At 35.3% G+C, this 17,402-nt stretch overlaps 1 protein-coding gene across 1 annotated transcript in view; it reads right to left on the bottom strand.

Moving 5' to 3' along the window:
- Window positions 1-1,407: 1,407 nt before the first annotated feature.
- NAMPT (nicotinamide phosphoribosyltransferase) overlaps window positions 1,408-17,402 on the bottom strand; it is a 38,348-nt gene continuing 22,353 nt past the window's right edge. The window contains exons 7-11 of the mRNA XM_043463029.1: window positions 16,505-16,730; window positions 14,876-14,995; window positions 11,151-11,291; window positions 8,457-8,591; window positions 1,408-4,328 (exon numbers count right to left, since the gene is read on the bottom strand). Coding sequence (XP_043318964.1) covers window positions 4,218-4,328; window positions 8,457-8,591; window positions 11,151-11,291; window positions 14,876-14,995; window positions 16,505-16,730 — 733 coding nt within the window. The 3' untranslated portion in view covers window positions 1,408-4,217. The remainder of the gene's footprint in view (window positions 4,329-8,456; window positions 8,592-11,150; window positions 11,292-14,875; window positions 14,996-16,504; window positions 16,731-17,402) is intronic.

Here is a 17,402-nt window from a genome sequence, read left to right on the forward strand (position 1 = left end):
TACCACAGGCCCATTTTTCAACAACTCAATTTTAGTAATTATTCAATTATTGTTCTTTGTTCTATTAGACTTACCTGGAAAAATCCCACATCTCTCTATTTTCTCTCTCCGTACCTAGGCATCAGGGTGTTACTAAGGAGAGGAACAAAAGTAAAACCACAAGCGGCAGATTTCACTCCAAGTTGTCACCATTCTATAGTTCTCTGGTACCTCTGGCCACTTGACTCTCCATAAGAATTGTTTTAAAACATTCATTTTAATCTGCTCTGGTCTCAAATTTCAAAGAAAACCAAAGCCTGCATACAGCCTGGCTTCTTCTGCTTTATCTTCTAGATTACAAACACTCGTAGACATCTAGTCAATCTTTTCACCTGTGCTTTGGACTCCATGGTCCTCCACCTTTTTTGGAACCCAATACCATACTGATCTCTTTAACTCTCTGGTCTTCAACTTTTCCTGCTTTCCCACATCCTTCTCAGAGATAAAGTAGTAGCTATAAAGGGAAAGGAAGACATGCTGTTGCCTCATTTGCTCCTCCTCTACACATCCAGCACTCAGGAGTTGTGTAAGGTAGCTTCCTTCTGACCTCTACCTCCTCTACTACTGGGAGAGAATGTCTCTAAGCTGCCTATTGCTACCAGGAGGTCAAATCCAATAGCTGCTTTCACATCCCTCACTGAATGTGATCTCTCAGTAGTACTGAACACTTGTGCAGGAAAATGCCCCTCCCCTGGGCTTTCATGACTTTCTCCTCCTGGCTTTAACCTCTTTAGCTACTGCTTGTCAGTCTCCTTTGCTGGCTTATCTGCCACTCAACTATTGAGAATACTTAGGCTTTTGCCCTAAGCCCTCTTTTCTTTATAGCGGAGATTCATGCATTTTTGTTTTAAGGGCCCGTATTTTAGGTTTTGCAGGGCATAAAGTCTGTCACAACTAATCAACTCTGCCATTGTGGAATGAAAACAGCCATGAACAATAATTAATTGATGTAGTTGTGTTCCAATAAAACTTTATTTAGAAAACAGATGGTGGGCTGGATTTGGCCTATAGCCTGTGGTTTGTTTTTGGCATACTCTACACTCTGCCTAGAGACATATCCGCTTATGTCTCCATTGACCATCTATACATCACATTCATGTCCAAATCTGTCTCTCCAACTACCTAAAACCCACATTTAAATGTCTGAGCAGGCATCTCAAATCTTATCTGATGAATTGTGCTCTTTGGTCCCCAATCTGATCTCCCTCCAGTGTCTTTACTAAAAGGCACTGCCATATGCTACACAAGACTGAAAGTAAGATTCATCCTAGAAATTTCTCACTCTTTCATTCTCTTAATTCTTTGAACTGGAAGAATAACTAAAAAAGATAACTCTGGAAATGCCATTATTTGAAGCACACAGTCAAATTTAACATTTCACTAATAGAGCTAAACTTTATTTCCATGTTTATTACATGTTTATCTTCGATGCTGAATACATATTAGATTGATTTAACATACAACTTGGGAGAAAAGCTGACATTCTCCACTGAATGGGTTAAAAAGGAATGTAAAACTACAAAATACTTGTTTAAGTTTGAATTCTAAATTATGGCAAACAGAACAATAATTACCTTGCCGTTTTCTCTTTCTAGTTTTCCAAGATGGATTTCCTTATAAAATTTTCATAACAATTTATTTCAAGAAAAGAAATAAGGGATAATCATTAAAACCATTTTAAGTATAGAGTACAAATAAAGAGTCTTAATGCAGAACTCCTATCTTCTATTTAAAATACAAATACTTCATGATATTATGAATTGAGGGGGATTAATTGCTACCTGCAAATCTAATGATTTAGAGCAAACTCATACATGCCATTTGCTTTTGTCTGAAAGATTAGGCTGATTTATGGGTGACACAATAGAGCTCTACTTGGTATCCAAGTTAGCCAGTTACTTCTCAGAATGGAGATGGCCAAAATACTAAGTGCTTACGTGATGGAGATTTGGGATTAATCAATTCCAAGTGGTTGAAAACTAACACAATTAATCATTCCATCCCCCCAATCATTGACCATGTACAAATGTACAGAATTTAGCTTTCAGTGAAAAGTACTAAAATAAAACCCCTCTAGATACTCTGCAATTGCTGAAATTCAGTGTACAAAGACTGTCTATAGTGTAATTCCAATGTTTAATAAAATCAAAATTATGAGTGGTTATCAAAGTTGTTATTGGTAAGTTTCCTTCCCTTTGCTATAAGCCCCTTAGCACAATTTATCAAGAACGATGTGTTTTTCTTACTATCACTCTTCACTTGGATACATTTAAAAAAACAGTAATCACTTTAAAGTTATTTCCTACCAGGGATGGGATTACAGGGGGAAAACTTTTCCTAGGAGTGTGGCTGATGCCTACTGTTCTCATTAGACAAGTGGTTAGAATCATCTCTAAAACCCATCTTCTTTTTAATAATGCTTATAAAAGATGCTTAATAAAGATAACTCATCTCTAATTAGATTACTCTAGTGATAAAATACCTTCTCATGTAACTGTTTAGGACAAATAATATATGGCTTTTCAATTTGTAAAATTTTACTTTAACTTCGTATTGTTAAAGCTTTTCTAAATAGTCTTCTAATATCAGACTCTTCAATGAAAAAAGAGAAGACAAAAGAGAAGAACTCTACATATCAAGGCACACTCTTTTTCTTACAACAGGGGTTAACATACTTTTCTATAAAGGGCCGGATAATAAACATTTCAGGCTTTGTGGGTTGCAGGATCACTATTGCAATGATTCAACTTCTACTGTTGTTGAGAAAGCAGTCATAGACAATATGCATTCACAAAAAAAATAGTCTGAATTTGGCCTGCTAGTCACAGCCTTATAACAGAAAGGAATCTACAAAACCCTGGTCTCTAGTCAGGTGTGATGACTGACTCAGAATCGAGCAGTTTAATCACTCTAGAACATGTCAATGTTGAACACTTCGAATTCAGCCAAATTACCACTGTGAGTTCAGATTCTTCTTTTCAAACTCATGTCATCTTATTTTTCCTTTGGGATAATTTATCTTCATTTAAGTAAGTACTTGCTTGAGCATTATTTATTGAGGGATTCAGTTTAAAATTAGTAAGTGATGTCCATAAAATTGAATATCTGATTTAATTTTTGAAAAACTTAATGAAAAATACAACAATCAAAACATCTAAAATAAGTACACTCACTACCCATTCCACTAATTCATTTCAGTCATAGCAACTATAGAATAGGAAAAATAAATTCAGAAGTGTAATTACTTTAAAATAACTACTTCCGTATTTGTCAATATTTTACATTTATGTATATATTCTATAGTGTAAGCAGAAATTCTCTCTAAAAATCGCCTTAAAATCTTGAGGTGCAGAGCCACAGGCAATATCTGACATATAAAACTGCAGTACAGGCCTGTCACTTTGGCATCTCACTGGTACCAATGACCAACTTGTATAATCACTGTACAGTGCCTAGACATTCCAGTAAGAACCATTATTTTCTTTAATGTAGAATGATTAATACATAGTCTACAAGGGGCAGTGAGGTTTAGTAATTCTGTTGGGTATGTCCTGACATAATTTCAAATTGTACAATAACACAAACAACTTTGTTAAGGCCATGTTTTATTTGCTGATTAATGGACAAAAGGCAATGTATTTTCAAGTATTTTCTTGAAAGTCTGTGCTCATAAAAATCATGAAAAGTTGGAAAGACTGTTAAATCACTGAAACTTTAAATATATCTTACACAATCTGTTTGTACAAAAATACAAGTTAAATATAAACATAAAGCAATCATGATAATTTTATGCAAATCTGTTTTTATGTGATCTTCAGTTATATATAAAAGTTTCTTGGTTGGTTGTGAAAAGATCAATACCAGATTGAATTACTATCTATTGGCAAAGGGCCCTAAAAAGCTTACTTTAGCAATTATCTTTTACATGGTTAAGAGCATTTCCTAATTTACGATCACCTAAACACTGGAAAAAAGAAAAAATGAAAAGGGCAGTATGTCCATAAACCAACAAATAATTTGGCTGTAATGTATCATAAAACACAACCCCCACACATCTGTACAATAAACATTATGTATTACATACTCACACACACAGGGGTACACGTGTGTGCATGCACGTAAACACACACACACGCATACGCAGGCACACACACACACACCCAGTCATAAAACAAATCCTAATGAGGTGCTGCTTCCAGTTCGATATTCAGCTGTGCATTTTTTCTTACTTCATCAAAAGAATAGCTTTTTGTCACCTTCCCATTCTTGAAGACAGTGTGAAGAAGATCCTGCACAAATATAACAATATTGAAATTTAATGGTTATATTAGGCTATCAAACAAAATTTTTCAGTAATGATTAGATGGATTAGACTGAATAGTCAAATACAGAGATGCTGATAATGTTCAAATTATGAAATGATTTTATATACAAAGGATGCTGACGGAGCAGGCAGAGGAGGCAAGACCCGGATCTAAAATGGAATGTAGACATGTTTAACTTTCTGAAAAGGAATGATTCAAGTATTACATTCTTAAAACAGTCTTCCTTAACGGCAAAACAAATCTAGTAGATGCTTACTGCTTTGGCTGCCCAGAAGCACTATGGCAATTGCTGATAATCATGACGGACAGATCAGCAAGGAAAGCCTGCCAGACCGTCCCTGTTCCTAAGCCAAGAGACTCAACACAGATTAAACTTATCAACCTGGAATTTACTAAACTTACTAATCAGAAGTTTTTGCCTTAAACAAACAAAAGTCAACCCTAAAAACAAGAAACCAAACCCAAACAGAAATATTAGTAGATATTGATTTCTTGATTAATACATAGTCACTGATTTTAAAGACTGTGTATTCCAGAAGTCACTGATAACATGCAATCCATTTGATTTACGCAAGAATAACAAAGACAAATTAAGAGAATTAGGACTAAATTCCCTTTGGGTCTGGCAAAGCATTCCTGTCTTAGTAAGGAATTATCTGCCTCTAGTTTTTTCTTGAAAAATCCATAGAAGTAATCTACTGTGCCAGAGTTTTTCATCTCATCTGAAGGTGAGCATATAACATTATCTAGTATTTTTGTCACTATGTCGTTTCCTTTTTATTCTTTTGCTATTGAAATACAGTTGATTTACAATATTAGTTTCAGGTATACAATGTAATGATTTACTATTTTAGATTATAAACATTTAAAATTATTATGAAATATTGGCTATATTCCCTGTGCTGTACAGTATGTCTTTGCACCTCATTTATTTTGTACATGTAAGTTTGTACCTCCTACCCCCTGCCTCACCCCTCCCTGCTTCCCTTTCCCCACAAACACTAATTTGTTGTCTGTATCTGTGACACTGCTTCTGTTTCATTACATTCATTTATTTTTTAGATTCCACGTACAAGTAATAACATTCAGTATTTGTCTTTCTCTGACTTATTTCACATAGCATGATACCCTCCAGGTCCATTGATGTTGTTTCAAGTGACAAAATTTCACTTTTAACTGCTGAGTAATATTTCATTGTGTGTGTGCACACGCCACATTTTCTTTACCCATTCATTTGTTGACGGACACTTAGGTTGCTTCCATATTTTGGATTATTGTAAATAATGGTGCGATTATTTCATGTGTGGGTTTATTATTTCATGCACATTTCAAATAAGTGTTTTCATTTTCTTTGGATATATACCCAGAAATGGAATTGCTAAATCATATCATAGTTCCATTTTTAGTTTTTGGAGGAATCTCCATAGTGGCTGTATCTGTTAACATTCCCACCAACAGTGTATGAGGGTTCTCTTTTCTTCAAATCCTGTCCAACAGTTGTTATGTGTAGACTTTTGGATGACAGCTGTTATTCTGACAGGTGTGAGGTGATACCTTTTTGTGGTTCTGGTGTGCATCTCTCTGTCAGCGATGCTGAGCATCTTTTCACACGGTTGTTAGCCATCTGTATAACTTCTTTGGAAAAAAAGTCTATTCAGTTCTTCTGCCCACTTTTTGACTGCTTTTTGATATTAAGTTATATGAGCTCCTTGGGTATTTTGGATATTGTTGGTCATATTTGCAAATACTTTCCCATTCTGTAGGTTGTCTTTTTGTTTTGGTAGGTTTCCTTTGCTGTACCAAAGCTTTTGATTAGATTGCATTTGTATATTTTTGCTTTTATTGATTTTGCCTTGGGAGACTGATCTAAGAAAACATTTCTATGATTTACATTGAGGAGTGTTTTACATGTTCTTTTCTAGGAGTTTCATGGAATCATGTCTTACATTTAGGTTCATCACTGCTTTTGACGTATTTTACATCTCATTTTGTGTATCACTGAACTGCTTATTGCAGATGTAGATGACTTTACTGTCTTCTAAACTTGCTCAGTAAACACAGTTGATTTGCTACCTTTAATATACATTTGCCTTTACTGACAAGGTTTTTCCTTTTGTAATTACTGTTTCTAGTTACAGCATTTTTCTCCCCTGCTTAGAAGTTCAGCTCACCTTTTGATCTCTTCATCAAATCTAAATGAAAGTCTTATCAGGTAAGAATATTCTTGGTTGTAGGTTTTACTCTGTCATCACTTTAAATACATTGTACCATCCGTCTCACCAGCAGAATTTCTGCTGAAAAGTCAGATTACAACCTTATGACAGTTCCCATGTATGTAAGTTGTTCCTTTTCCCGCACTGCTTTTAATATTCTCTTTAATTTTTGCCACTTTAATTACCGTGTGTCTTGGCGTCGTCCTCTTTGAATGTGATTCTTTTGGGGCTCTCTGGAATGCAAGGCCCCCCAGGTTGGAGAGGCTGAGGTGGGGCTCAGACCCCTTGTTTCTTTGGAAGAACCTCTGTAATTATTCTCCTATGGGTTGCCCACCTGGGGATATGGGTCTTGACTATATGGTGGTTCTGCCCCTCTTGCCTTGTCATAGTTCCTTCTTTAGGCTTTAGTTGTAGATCTTTCCTGGTAGATTCTGCTCTTTCTCATCAATATTTGTTCTGTAAATAGTTATAATTTTGGCATGCCCATAAGAGGAGTTGAGTTCATGGTCTTCCTACTCCACCATCTTGAAACAATCTTACCTATCCCTGTGTTGTTTCCAATCACACTGCTCTTGCTGTGGCATTTTCTTTATATTTAAATTTTCAAAGTTAAATTCATAATCTATTGAGGAAGGGTGGTTCCTATTAAATCAAAATGTCTAGATGATTATAAATGGCTTACTGACTCAAACGTTCTAGAGTATCATCCACATGCTATTAAAACCAATGCCTTGTTTTAGTCACAGTTATGACCACGTCTAAAGTAAATTTTGTCCATCTGGGGTAAACTAATACAGCAAAGTCTCGGTAGTAGAAGAGTTAAATGAAGGCTGTGTAATAGGCTATATATAAACAAATCTAATTCTAAAAGCTTTAGGAACTTGCACATATTTCTCATTAAAGATAACAGAAAACTCTTACTGTAATAATTATGGCTTAAAATCTTAAAAGAATATAAAAGTAGCATAAGCAGAATATATGTAGTATAATATTCAAAAGTTAAAAAATATAATCAATTTTATTATATAATCAATAAAAATAAAATTTTTATAATTTTTATCAATTATGAGTAGTTCCCTTCTAAAAAAGGAGTATTTTCTTGTTCAATCCAGTGGCTTACTAATAAAAACTAGAAGTTGAATATAAGTGTAATTTTCTAAGTCAATGAGCATACAGACTAAGCATACTATGAATATTTCTAGCTTGGTTGACTTAAATCAGAAAACTTGGTTCATTTATTAGTTATAATCTGAGTCAAGCCTCACTGTTTTTATATCTTACACTATTAAGATGATATAATTTGCATTTTTAGCCCATAGATGTTGCGGTAAGAATTAAATGAGACTAAAGAAAACCATCTGAACTGGATTCTATTGTTTTGAAAAAATGGAATCATCTTTAACAACATCTTGGAATTTGGAAAGCCCTTCTTTTATCTACTAAAATTACCACAGTTTTACTGTAACATAAACAGCTATGAATAGTCTAAGACCAGCATCCTTTAAGTATTCCTAACCATTCCTGTTCAGAAATGATTCACTGCTAACTGGCAATTAGGAGTAAGATCAAGTACACACACTTATTGAAGCTCATCAATCACTCTCTTCTGGTAACTATACGGAACAGCATTTTTTTTCCTTATAAAATATTTCACTCAATATAAAGGCCTCATATTTATTATCTAGCCATTTCTTATTTTTCATCTTATTTTGGTAGGCTAGGTCAGCAATTGTAAACATTTTACAATAAAACTCTTGTCCTCCAAGAAAAGAACTTTTCTGAAAATAATTTTAAACACAAAGCCTCCTTTCTTAATTTGAAAAGTGAACTTATTACTGTTTAAAAAACAAAACAAACCCCAATCAGCATAGATACATACATGACCATATTCTTCAAGGTCTCCTTTTCCTTCCTCAAGTGTAACAAAATTTCCTGCTGGTGTCCTATGTAAAGATAATCGGCCCTTTTTGGACCTTTTGTTGGGATCAGCCACTGGATCCTTGAAGACGTTAATCTGGAATCCAAATTAAAGTTAGAGAAATAGAAGACTAATCATCAGAAATGTTCACTCAACTCACATTAAAAAAAGTATGTATCAAATTTATATAAATTTAAAGGTACTTTGCAGGTGTAACTAAGCCAATCTGCATCTAGCTCTTAAGAAATACAACTCTAGCCTGTTGCGGAGGACAGAGTCCTCTGTCAGGAAAAAGGTATGAACCAAATCCAAGTCTTTGAAATCCTTTCTTACTAGTGCAGAATACTAACAACTCCATCTGTAGTAAGTCTCTGAGGTCAACAATGTGACCCTTAAAGTATCCCCTTTTCTATTATGCATTGCTCTTAAACTGACTTAAGTATAGCACATGCATGTTACTGAAAAATAAATCCATGTCAACTCTATAATCTGTGGCAAGGGTAGTAGGATTTTACTACAGTAAAGGCTTGCCCACTTCATAACTTTTTCCCTTTTGTTACTTTTTATTCTATTAGTGATATCTTGTTACCATAAGAAGCAAAGACAACCTTGAGAACCTAGAGACCTACAGCACAGTGCTTTAGGATCAGAAAGGTAGAAGGCAACTGAAGAAGTGGAAGAAGCAAACCTAGAACTCGCCAAAGAATGATGGAGGTGAACTAAGGTAGGGAACCAACCCATGTGTCTTTAGGATCCCCTACACACATCATCAAAAAAGCGAGAGAGTTCCAGAAAAATATCTACTTCTGCTTTACTGACTATGCCAAAGCCTTTGTGTGGATCACAACAAACTGTGGAAAATTCTTCAAGAGATGGGAATACCAGAACACCTGACCTGCCTCCTGAGAAACCTGTATGCAGGTCAAGAAGCAACAGTTAGAACTGGACATGGAACAACAGACTGGGTTCCAAATTGGGAAAGGAGTAGGTCAAGGCTGCATACTGTCAGTCTGCTTATTTAACTTATATGCACAGTACATCATGAGAAATGCTGGGCTGGAGGAAGCACAAGCTGGAATCAAGACTGCTGGGAGAAATATCAATAACCTCAGATATGCAGATGACACCACCCTTATGGCAGAAAGTGAAGAAGAACTAAAGAGCCTCTTGATGAAAGTGAAAGAGGAGAGTGAAAATGTTGGCTTAAAGCTCAACATTCAGAAAACTAAGATCATGGCATCTGGTCCCATCACTTCATGGCAAATAGATGGGGAAACAATGGAAACAGTGACAGACTATTTTTTTGGGCTCCAAAATCACTGCAGATGGTGACTGCAGCCATGAAATTAAAAAGATGCTTGCTCCCTGGAAGAAAAGTTATGACCAACCTAGATAGCATATTAAAAAGCAGACACATTACTTTGCCAACAAAAGTCTGTCTAGTCAAAGCTATGGTTTTTCCAGTAGTCATGTATGGATGTGAGAGTTGAACTATAAAGAAAGCTGAACGCTGAAGAATTGATGCTTTTGAACTGTGGTGTTGGAGAAGACTCTTGAGAGTCCCTTGGACAGCATGGAGATCCAATCAGTCCATCCTAGACGAAATCAGTCCTGAATATCATTGGAAGGACTGATGTTGAAGCTGAAACTCCAAAACTTTGGCCACCTGATGCGAAGAACTGATTCACTGGAAAAGACCCTGATGCTGGAAAGACTGAAGGTGGGGGAGAAGGGGACAACAGAGGATGAGATGGCATCACTGACTTGATGGACATGAATTTGAGTAAGCTCTGGGAGTTGGTGATGGACAGGGAAGCCTGGTGTACTGAAGTCCATGGGGTCGCAAAGAGTCAGACACGACTTAGCAACTGAACTGAACACACCCTTTGATACAGAGACTCCCAACAGCTTGTGAAGAGCTACTAGGGAGTTGGTTGTTGAGCTGCCTGCATCTTGGGTTCCTCCTTCTAAGACTACCAGAAAATGATTCTAGTGTCACAACTCGAACCTCATAGTTCACCTTCCTAAAACATTGACAGTGTTTACGTATTTGCTTATCTTTAATGCATGATGGCTAGGTGAGCTGATGTGATTGTGTGTGCATGCAAAGTCTCTTCAGTCATGTCTGACTCTTTGTGACCCCACGGACTGTAGTCTGCCAGGCTCCTCTGTCCATTGGGATTCTCCAGGCAAGAATACTGCAGTGGGTTTCCATGCCCTCCTCCAGGGGATCTCCCCGACCCAGGGATCAAACCCGAGTCTCTTGTATCTTCTGTATTGGCAGACAGGTTCTTTACCACTAGCACCACCTGGGAAGCCCAGGTGAGCTGACATTCTCACTCAAATTTGCTCAACTTCTTGATTCAAAGGTATATACTAAAGTAGTAGAAATGAATTGACCTGCATCATCTCTCTCAAATTATCTCTCACTTTTCCTCTTTTTTCTAAATCTTTCTTCTTTTCTGAAGTCAAATTATCACCTACTATCTCTTATTTTTCCCCTGTTTCTGAGTATTGTCAGGGGTACAATACAGTAACAGTTTAGGACCATATTATCCTTCAACTACTGCATTCAATACATACATTCTAGGCATATTCTAGGCCTACACATAAAGAAGATAGCAACAACACAAGAGCAGAAGTTGCAGGACATACCCCAAGGCCATTGGTTACAACATAACTACATTTGAAGGAACAATTCAAGAGATCTCTTGTTAACTTCTGTAGCAAGGCTCCACCAGAACCGAAGGAAACATTTTCAATACTCCATTTTTTTTGCTTCATGCCTTCCACAATCTAAAGAAGAAAACAGAAAAAAGTCAGGTAATTTGGAAGTGGAAAGAAGTTATTTTTCCATGGGCCACACTGATGAATAAACCATCTAAAGCTGTTTATAACACAGTAAATAATGGGCTAAGAATAAGGCCTACATGAAGTTACATCCCACTTTTTTTCTTTTAAAAGACCCACCCACCTCAAAGAGGGAAGCCGAAGGAATAAGTGTAGAAAGAGGGGATTTCATTCAAAGTTCCTGAATTTGTACTGTTATCGGTGATTGTGGTTTAGGTTGGGGGAATAAAGGGAATGAGAGGTAGAAAAAAATGGCTATCAATAGACAAGGTTACTTGAGTAAACTCTCATCTACATCTTTAATTTATTGCCCAGATGCCAGTAGCACAAGCAATGAGGCCCAGACATTTGTCCCAAATTACTAGATTCTATGACTCTACTCATCACTAATAAATTTCAATACATGTTGTCACATGTCACAGTGCAAGTCATGTAATGGGGCGCTTAAAATCAACAGATATTAGTGATTTAAAAAAAAGTGTAAAATACTCCCTCTAATTTAAGAGTTGAGGCACTGGCAGTCCTCTGACCCTGGCTGGTACTCTAGTGCCATAAGCAAAGCTATGAACTGATTGGGAGCTAAGATTTATCACTGGATCATTTTTTGGCAGAATGCTTATCTAAAAAGTCAGAGAGACCAATGTAAACACAGACTTCTAACAACTAGACTATTTCTTTCAAGGGACACATAATTTAAAATTTACATTAATTTATTACTCTGTTATCAATCTCATTTGCATTTCTTTTTCCCAGGCAGGACTTAGTTAACTAGTGTCTGTCTTCTTATGTAACATACTCAATCACTTTTATGGTAGAAGGTAGCAGATAAAGTTTAATAACCATTCTTTTAATTTCATACCAGTCAAAAGGAAGTAATTAGAAAGTATGGGGTTTTAAAATTTAAACAGAATTTTCAGAAGTGATTAGAAAATCAAAATCAAGTTTAATAGGTTTATGTGAATTATTCATACAGATTTGTTATATACTTCCCAATACCAAGAGTCTCAAACTGACCTCTTATCTATATGAGGAATAGTTGCTGTTGTTTATTCACTAAGTCATGCCTGACCCATGAACAGCAGCCCAACAGGTTTTTCTGTCCATGGGATTTCCCAGGCAATAATACTGGAGTAGGCTGCCATTTCCTTCTCCAGGGGATCTTCCTGATCCAGGTCTTGAACCCACGTCTCCTGCATTGGCAGGCAGATTCTTTACCACTGAGCCACCAGGGAAGCCCCATTTTCAACATTTTAAGATACAAAATTAAACTTCAAGGACCTACATCTTTTAACAAATCCACATTTAGAAATGCAACTTTCTTTTTAAATCTCAGTCTAACTCCCCTGCTGTATGTCAGTAATCAAGATGGAGACATATGCAATTTATTTTAAAGTAATTCTCATGTCTTTTTATTATTACACTTGAACTCAAAACACTCAAGGGCTCTGAATTTTTTCACTGAACTAACTGTAAACCAAGTATAACTAAAACAATAATGAAAACCTTATAAAACAATGTGAAATTAATAAGTGAATTTCAACATAGAAGAAACACAAGGAGTAGAAGAGAAAAAGGGAGTAAAAGACACGGAGACAGACAGACAGAGGGTAAGGAGATCTGGGTAAAATACAGAGAAAATAGTTTCAGACCTGTCACCTGATTTTAGGTACACCTCAGAAACACAAGAATGAGGAATTCACAAAAAAACAGTACCACCTAATGTCATATTCTGTCATTTAGGACCAATTTCTTTAAGGTGTTCTTCCCATATAGCTTCACCATCACAAGCTGTGAAATTTAGACAATTTAAAGTTTATGTGAATTTTTCTATTAATGTTACTGGATGTTATAGAATTAGAGGAAATATTACTTTAAAAAAATTTTACACAAGGAAACCTGACTAGACAAAAAGTCTATATAAATTCCTTTCCTTGCTTCTAAAAACTTATTTTGACTCTCTTATATGAAGAGAGAGCAGGTATTATCCTTTAGGTAATGAGTGCATGTATTAACACAAACTACTCATTCTCTGACCATTCTGTTTAAGGTTTTACCAATGCCAGAGAATATGTGTCTTGGGATTTAACTTTTTGTTTATGGAGTTATTTTTTAAAAAAAGGTTCAAGTTCTGAACTGATTCTCAACTTTAAAAATGCATGTACATTTTCAAACTTTATTTAGAAAAATGAAAAAAAAAAAAAAAGAAAAGAAAAGCCAAAGAGCTTCAGTTTTTAAAGAGAAGTTCAAATACCCAATGGAACAACCGAACTTAAAGAGCTGCCCCTAAGAACAAGGAAGGACAGGGATAAGCAATGGGAAGAGCACTGGGCTAGTAGATATTCTGTCATACAGTACCTTGCCCAGGTTTCTTCATCTGAAAGGGACCTGCTAAAACGGAGGCTTGGGTACTAGTTCTTAACTGACACCAAGTCAGAAACCTTCAATTCACCTGAGCTAGAAGACAACAGCAATTAAATATGCCAACTGAGATTTCTATGTTCAGGTCCTCCTCTTTGCTGCAGACTTTTCTTCTATTTCTTCCTTTGTACATCAAAGCCCCTAATGCCCCAACAGCAAATGTCTTAGAAGAGCTGGGGAAGTTTCCACTTATCTTAGGCAAGGCGGTTTGGAAGAGCTGGTGGAAGAAACCTTATTTCTGTTATTTTAAGAGATCTATTTCAGACGTCATTTGGAACTCTAAATACATATCACCACAGGAGTACTCAGAGTTATATGCAATAGTTATTTCTTTTAAATGAATCTTTAGAAAACAAACTGTTCATAACTGGAGTACTGACCTTCCTCTAACCCTTCACACCAACCCTTTCAAACAGAAAATTCTTTTGGTAACTTGAGTTATACAAGTGGATATCATCTGAAACTAGTATACATTAAAATATCAGTGCTTTATAATAGTTGACAATCTACATCATGGTATCAGTGATAGTCTTAATTGTTATGGAGTACTTTAAGTATTAAAATTATAGTTCTTTAGAAACTCATTTGAGAAACAAAAGAGGAAAAAGGTTTAAGATATTATAAAACTTACACTGATTGGCTAACTCTAACAATAATAGTGATAACAGTCAATGCTAAATTTAGAGGAGGTAACAAACCATTCTATAAATCTGAAAAAGCACAGTATCAAAAAGACTAGTATCATTCAGGTTTCACATTATTAGAGTATGTGAAGTTCCATTCTATTGAAACTGAGACCTATTTGTGCAGTGTTAAGACTTTTTGTTTTACATATAAAGAGTACTCTTCGGCATTTTCTTGTTTCCTAGTGACACTTCTTTGGGCTCATCATCACGGTGGCCAATGAGGACTGGGAGTGTGGTTTGGCTGGTACGTCTATATTTTAAGTTACTATTATCCATAAATTTTAAGCATTTAACAGAAAAGACATACACTATCTTACTAAAAGAATAACAATTGTACTTAAATTATTAATGTTACTGTTATCAAATTAGTAAACAGTCTAATTATAAGAATTACCTTATTGAAACTCTTTAATGTAAAATACATACCTCTTGTAAGGTATTAATATCTACTCCATCTCCTTGAATAACTCTAAGATAAGGTGGTAGCAACTTGTAGCCCTTCGAGTTCTCAGTAACAGGGAACTTCTTACCTAAAATATCCAAAACCTGTTTGGAAAAATACACATCCAACACAAAATAACTAAGACTGAAAAAGAGTGTAAAAACATATTTTTCCCTCACATTTTTCAAATTAGATTCAGGAAAAAAATCCTTTAACATTAGAAACTTACAATGGTAAATATAATATTTTTAAAAGGTATATAAAACATCATTTAAAAAACTTATGATAACACTTTTGACTTGGATTTTTTTTCTGCTTGTGCCAATAATTTAATCTGATGTAACTCAAACATGAATCCAGCTGAATTTTCTGAAGTCTTTCTCACTTAACAATGACACCAATTTTTTTTTAAGCCAAATTGTTTAATATGCAAGTTGTGCAACTCATTCACTAACTATTGAAAGTTTGGTAGCAGCTGAAATACTTCAACACTGACTGAAGATTTATCACAAAGCTTCCTCAGAGATTCAAAGGTTTTACCCAACAAACACTCCCTTTTCCTAAATAAGCTGGTTTAATATTCTAACAATGACAGAATTCCGTATGATAACTTAGTTGATTCTTGAAACTAGGTTTGTATATTTTCATTAGGTAACAGAAAAAACATGAAACCTGTTCAGTTTGCTAAAACCAAATCAGTTCACATTTTAGGCTAAGATAAAACCATCAGACTGGTCTATTACTTAGGATAGGAAAAAACCTCCTTGATTCTACACCCCACTGTTTTAAAGAGTAATTCATCACCTAATCATCAGCTGGGAAACTGTGGTAAAGAGAGACGGTGATAGTCATAAAGACCTATGTTGGCTACTTGGCTTATTTTATTACATGTTGTCTGAACTTGAGGAAGTGAATTTTAATCTAAGCTGGTTTCTTTGTCTATAAAAAAGAGTTGTAATATGGACCATAAGGTTTTTGGAGATTCAATGACACAATTAAGCAAAGCATGTAACACTATTTTTCTAGTAGTAAGCATCAATAACCTGTTTCTATTAGTGCTTTTCAAAGAAGGTAAACCAAGTCCTAAAGATTTAAAAAAGGAAGGAAAAAAAAGACAGCAAGGCTACATTGAGGACTGGTAGTATCAGTAAAGAATCTCTACTTGAAAAGTATTTTCGAATTACTTTTGTTCCACATTACCTTGCACATACTTCTTTTGCACTAAAACCTTCAAAGGTACAGCAATAACTTGTGATAAAGGCAGAGAAAGAAACCACAAACTTGGTAACCAAATCACAGGACTGGTTAAAATGGTAATGGTATTTATTAATCTTGAAGGTAAGTAGAAAAGAAAATATCTATTCAATAGTCAACCGTACTTGTCTATTTGATAGCTACATATTAATAAATGACCCTTCCCTCTGGAAATAGTTCCTCTGTTATTAATGTGTGACCTTGGGCAAATCTATTACTCTCTCTGGGCTGCACCTCTAAAATAAGGGGACTGGTCCAGATAGTTCTGAAATGGTGTGTATATGAATGAAGTTAAAAGTAGTGTTGATGCAGCTGGTCTACTGGCACTTTTAATAATCAAGTTATGTATTAAAATTTACCTTTAATACAGTGTCAAGAGGATTTCCAGAATCAGGTCTGATTATTAGTGGTGCCTCTGTACTTCTTGATACTATTAAATGTCTTAGATCTTCACCCCATGTTTTCTCACACGCATTATAAATGTCATAGCTATCGCTGACCACAGATACAGGCACTGATGAAAATTGTGTTACTATATGTTCAAAAGCATCTTTTTCATGGTCCTTCCCCCAAGCTGTTATGGTACTAGAAAACAAAATGAAAATACAGATTTACTTAGGTAGACACATTATCTGTTCCTGAATTATATCTCATGTTTACTATACTACACCATCAACACTGCAGAGAAGTTGAGTGATTTAGCTTAATGAATGCACATCAAGAGGTTAGTTGAATATCTGAGCCAAACCAAACCACCCTTTGGCCAATTTTTAAGACTACTTGTAGTCTCTCCAATAGTTATTCAAACTCTTAAGTCATATTCAACCAAAGGATAAACTATGTTATTTTCTTTTTTAGTATTCCTGAACCTAAAATGAGTGAGCTAAAAAAGCACCTGTTAAATACACTCTATACATTATGCTGAGATGTTAGAAAGAATGAACACATACTCCCATTATTTCACTAAGCAATGCAGTTCCCTTTTGTGAATTTTCAAAACCATATACCAATAATAATAAGGACATATATTTTATCTCTTACTATCCAAACCTTACACCTAAAAGACAATTACTTAGGCAATTACTTATACTGTATCATGCATAGATATACTCAACATAATCTATTAACTAACATATGCCCAGGAAGTAAGAATTACAATATTTAGTTTGAACTAAACATAATTAAGATGGGAAATAGTGTGAGAGTTTCTATTAGGCAAGAATGATTACAGTGATTTTTATACTGTCCTCAATAATG

The sequence above is a fragment of the Cervus canadensis genome, chromosome 3, assembly GCF_019320065.1.
Source record: "Cervus canadensis isolate Bull #8, Minnesota chromosome 3, ASM1932006v1, whole genome shotgun sequence".
NCBI lineage: Eukaryota > Metazoa > Chordata > Mammalia > Artiodactyla > Cervidae > Cervus > Cervus canadensis.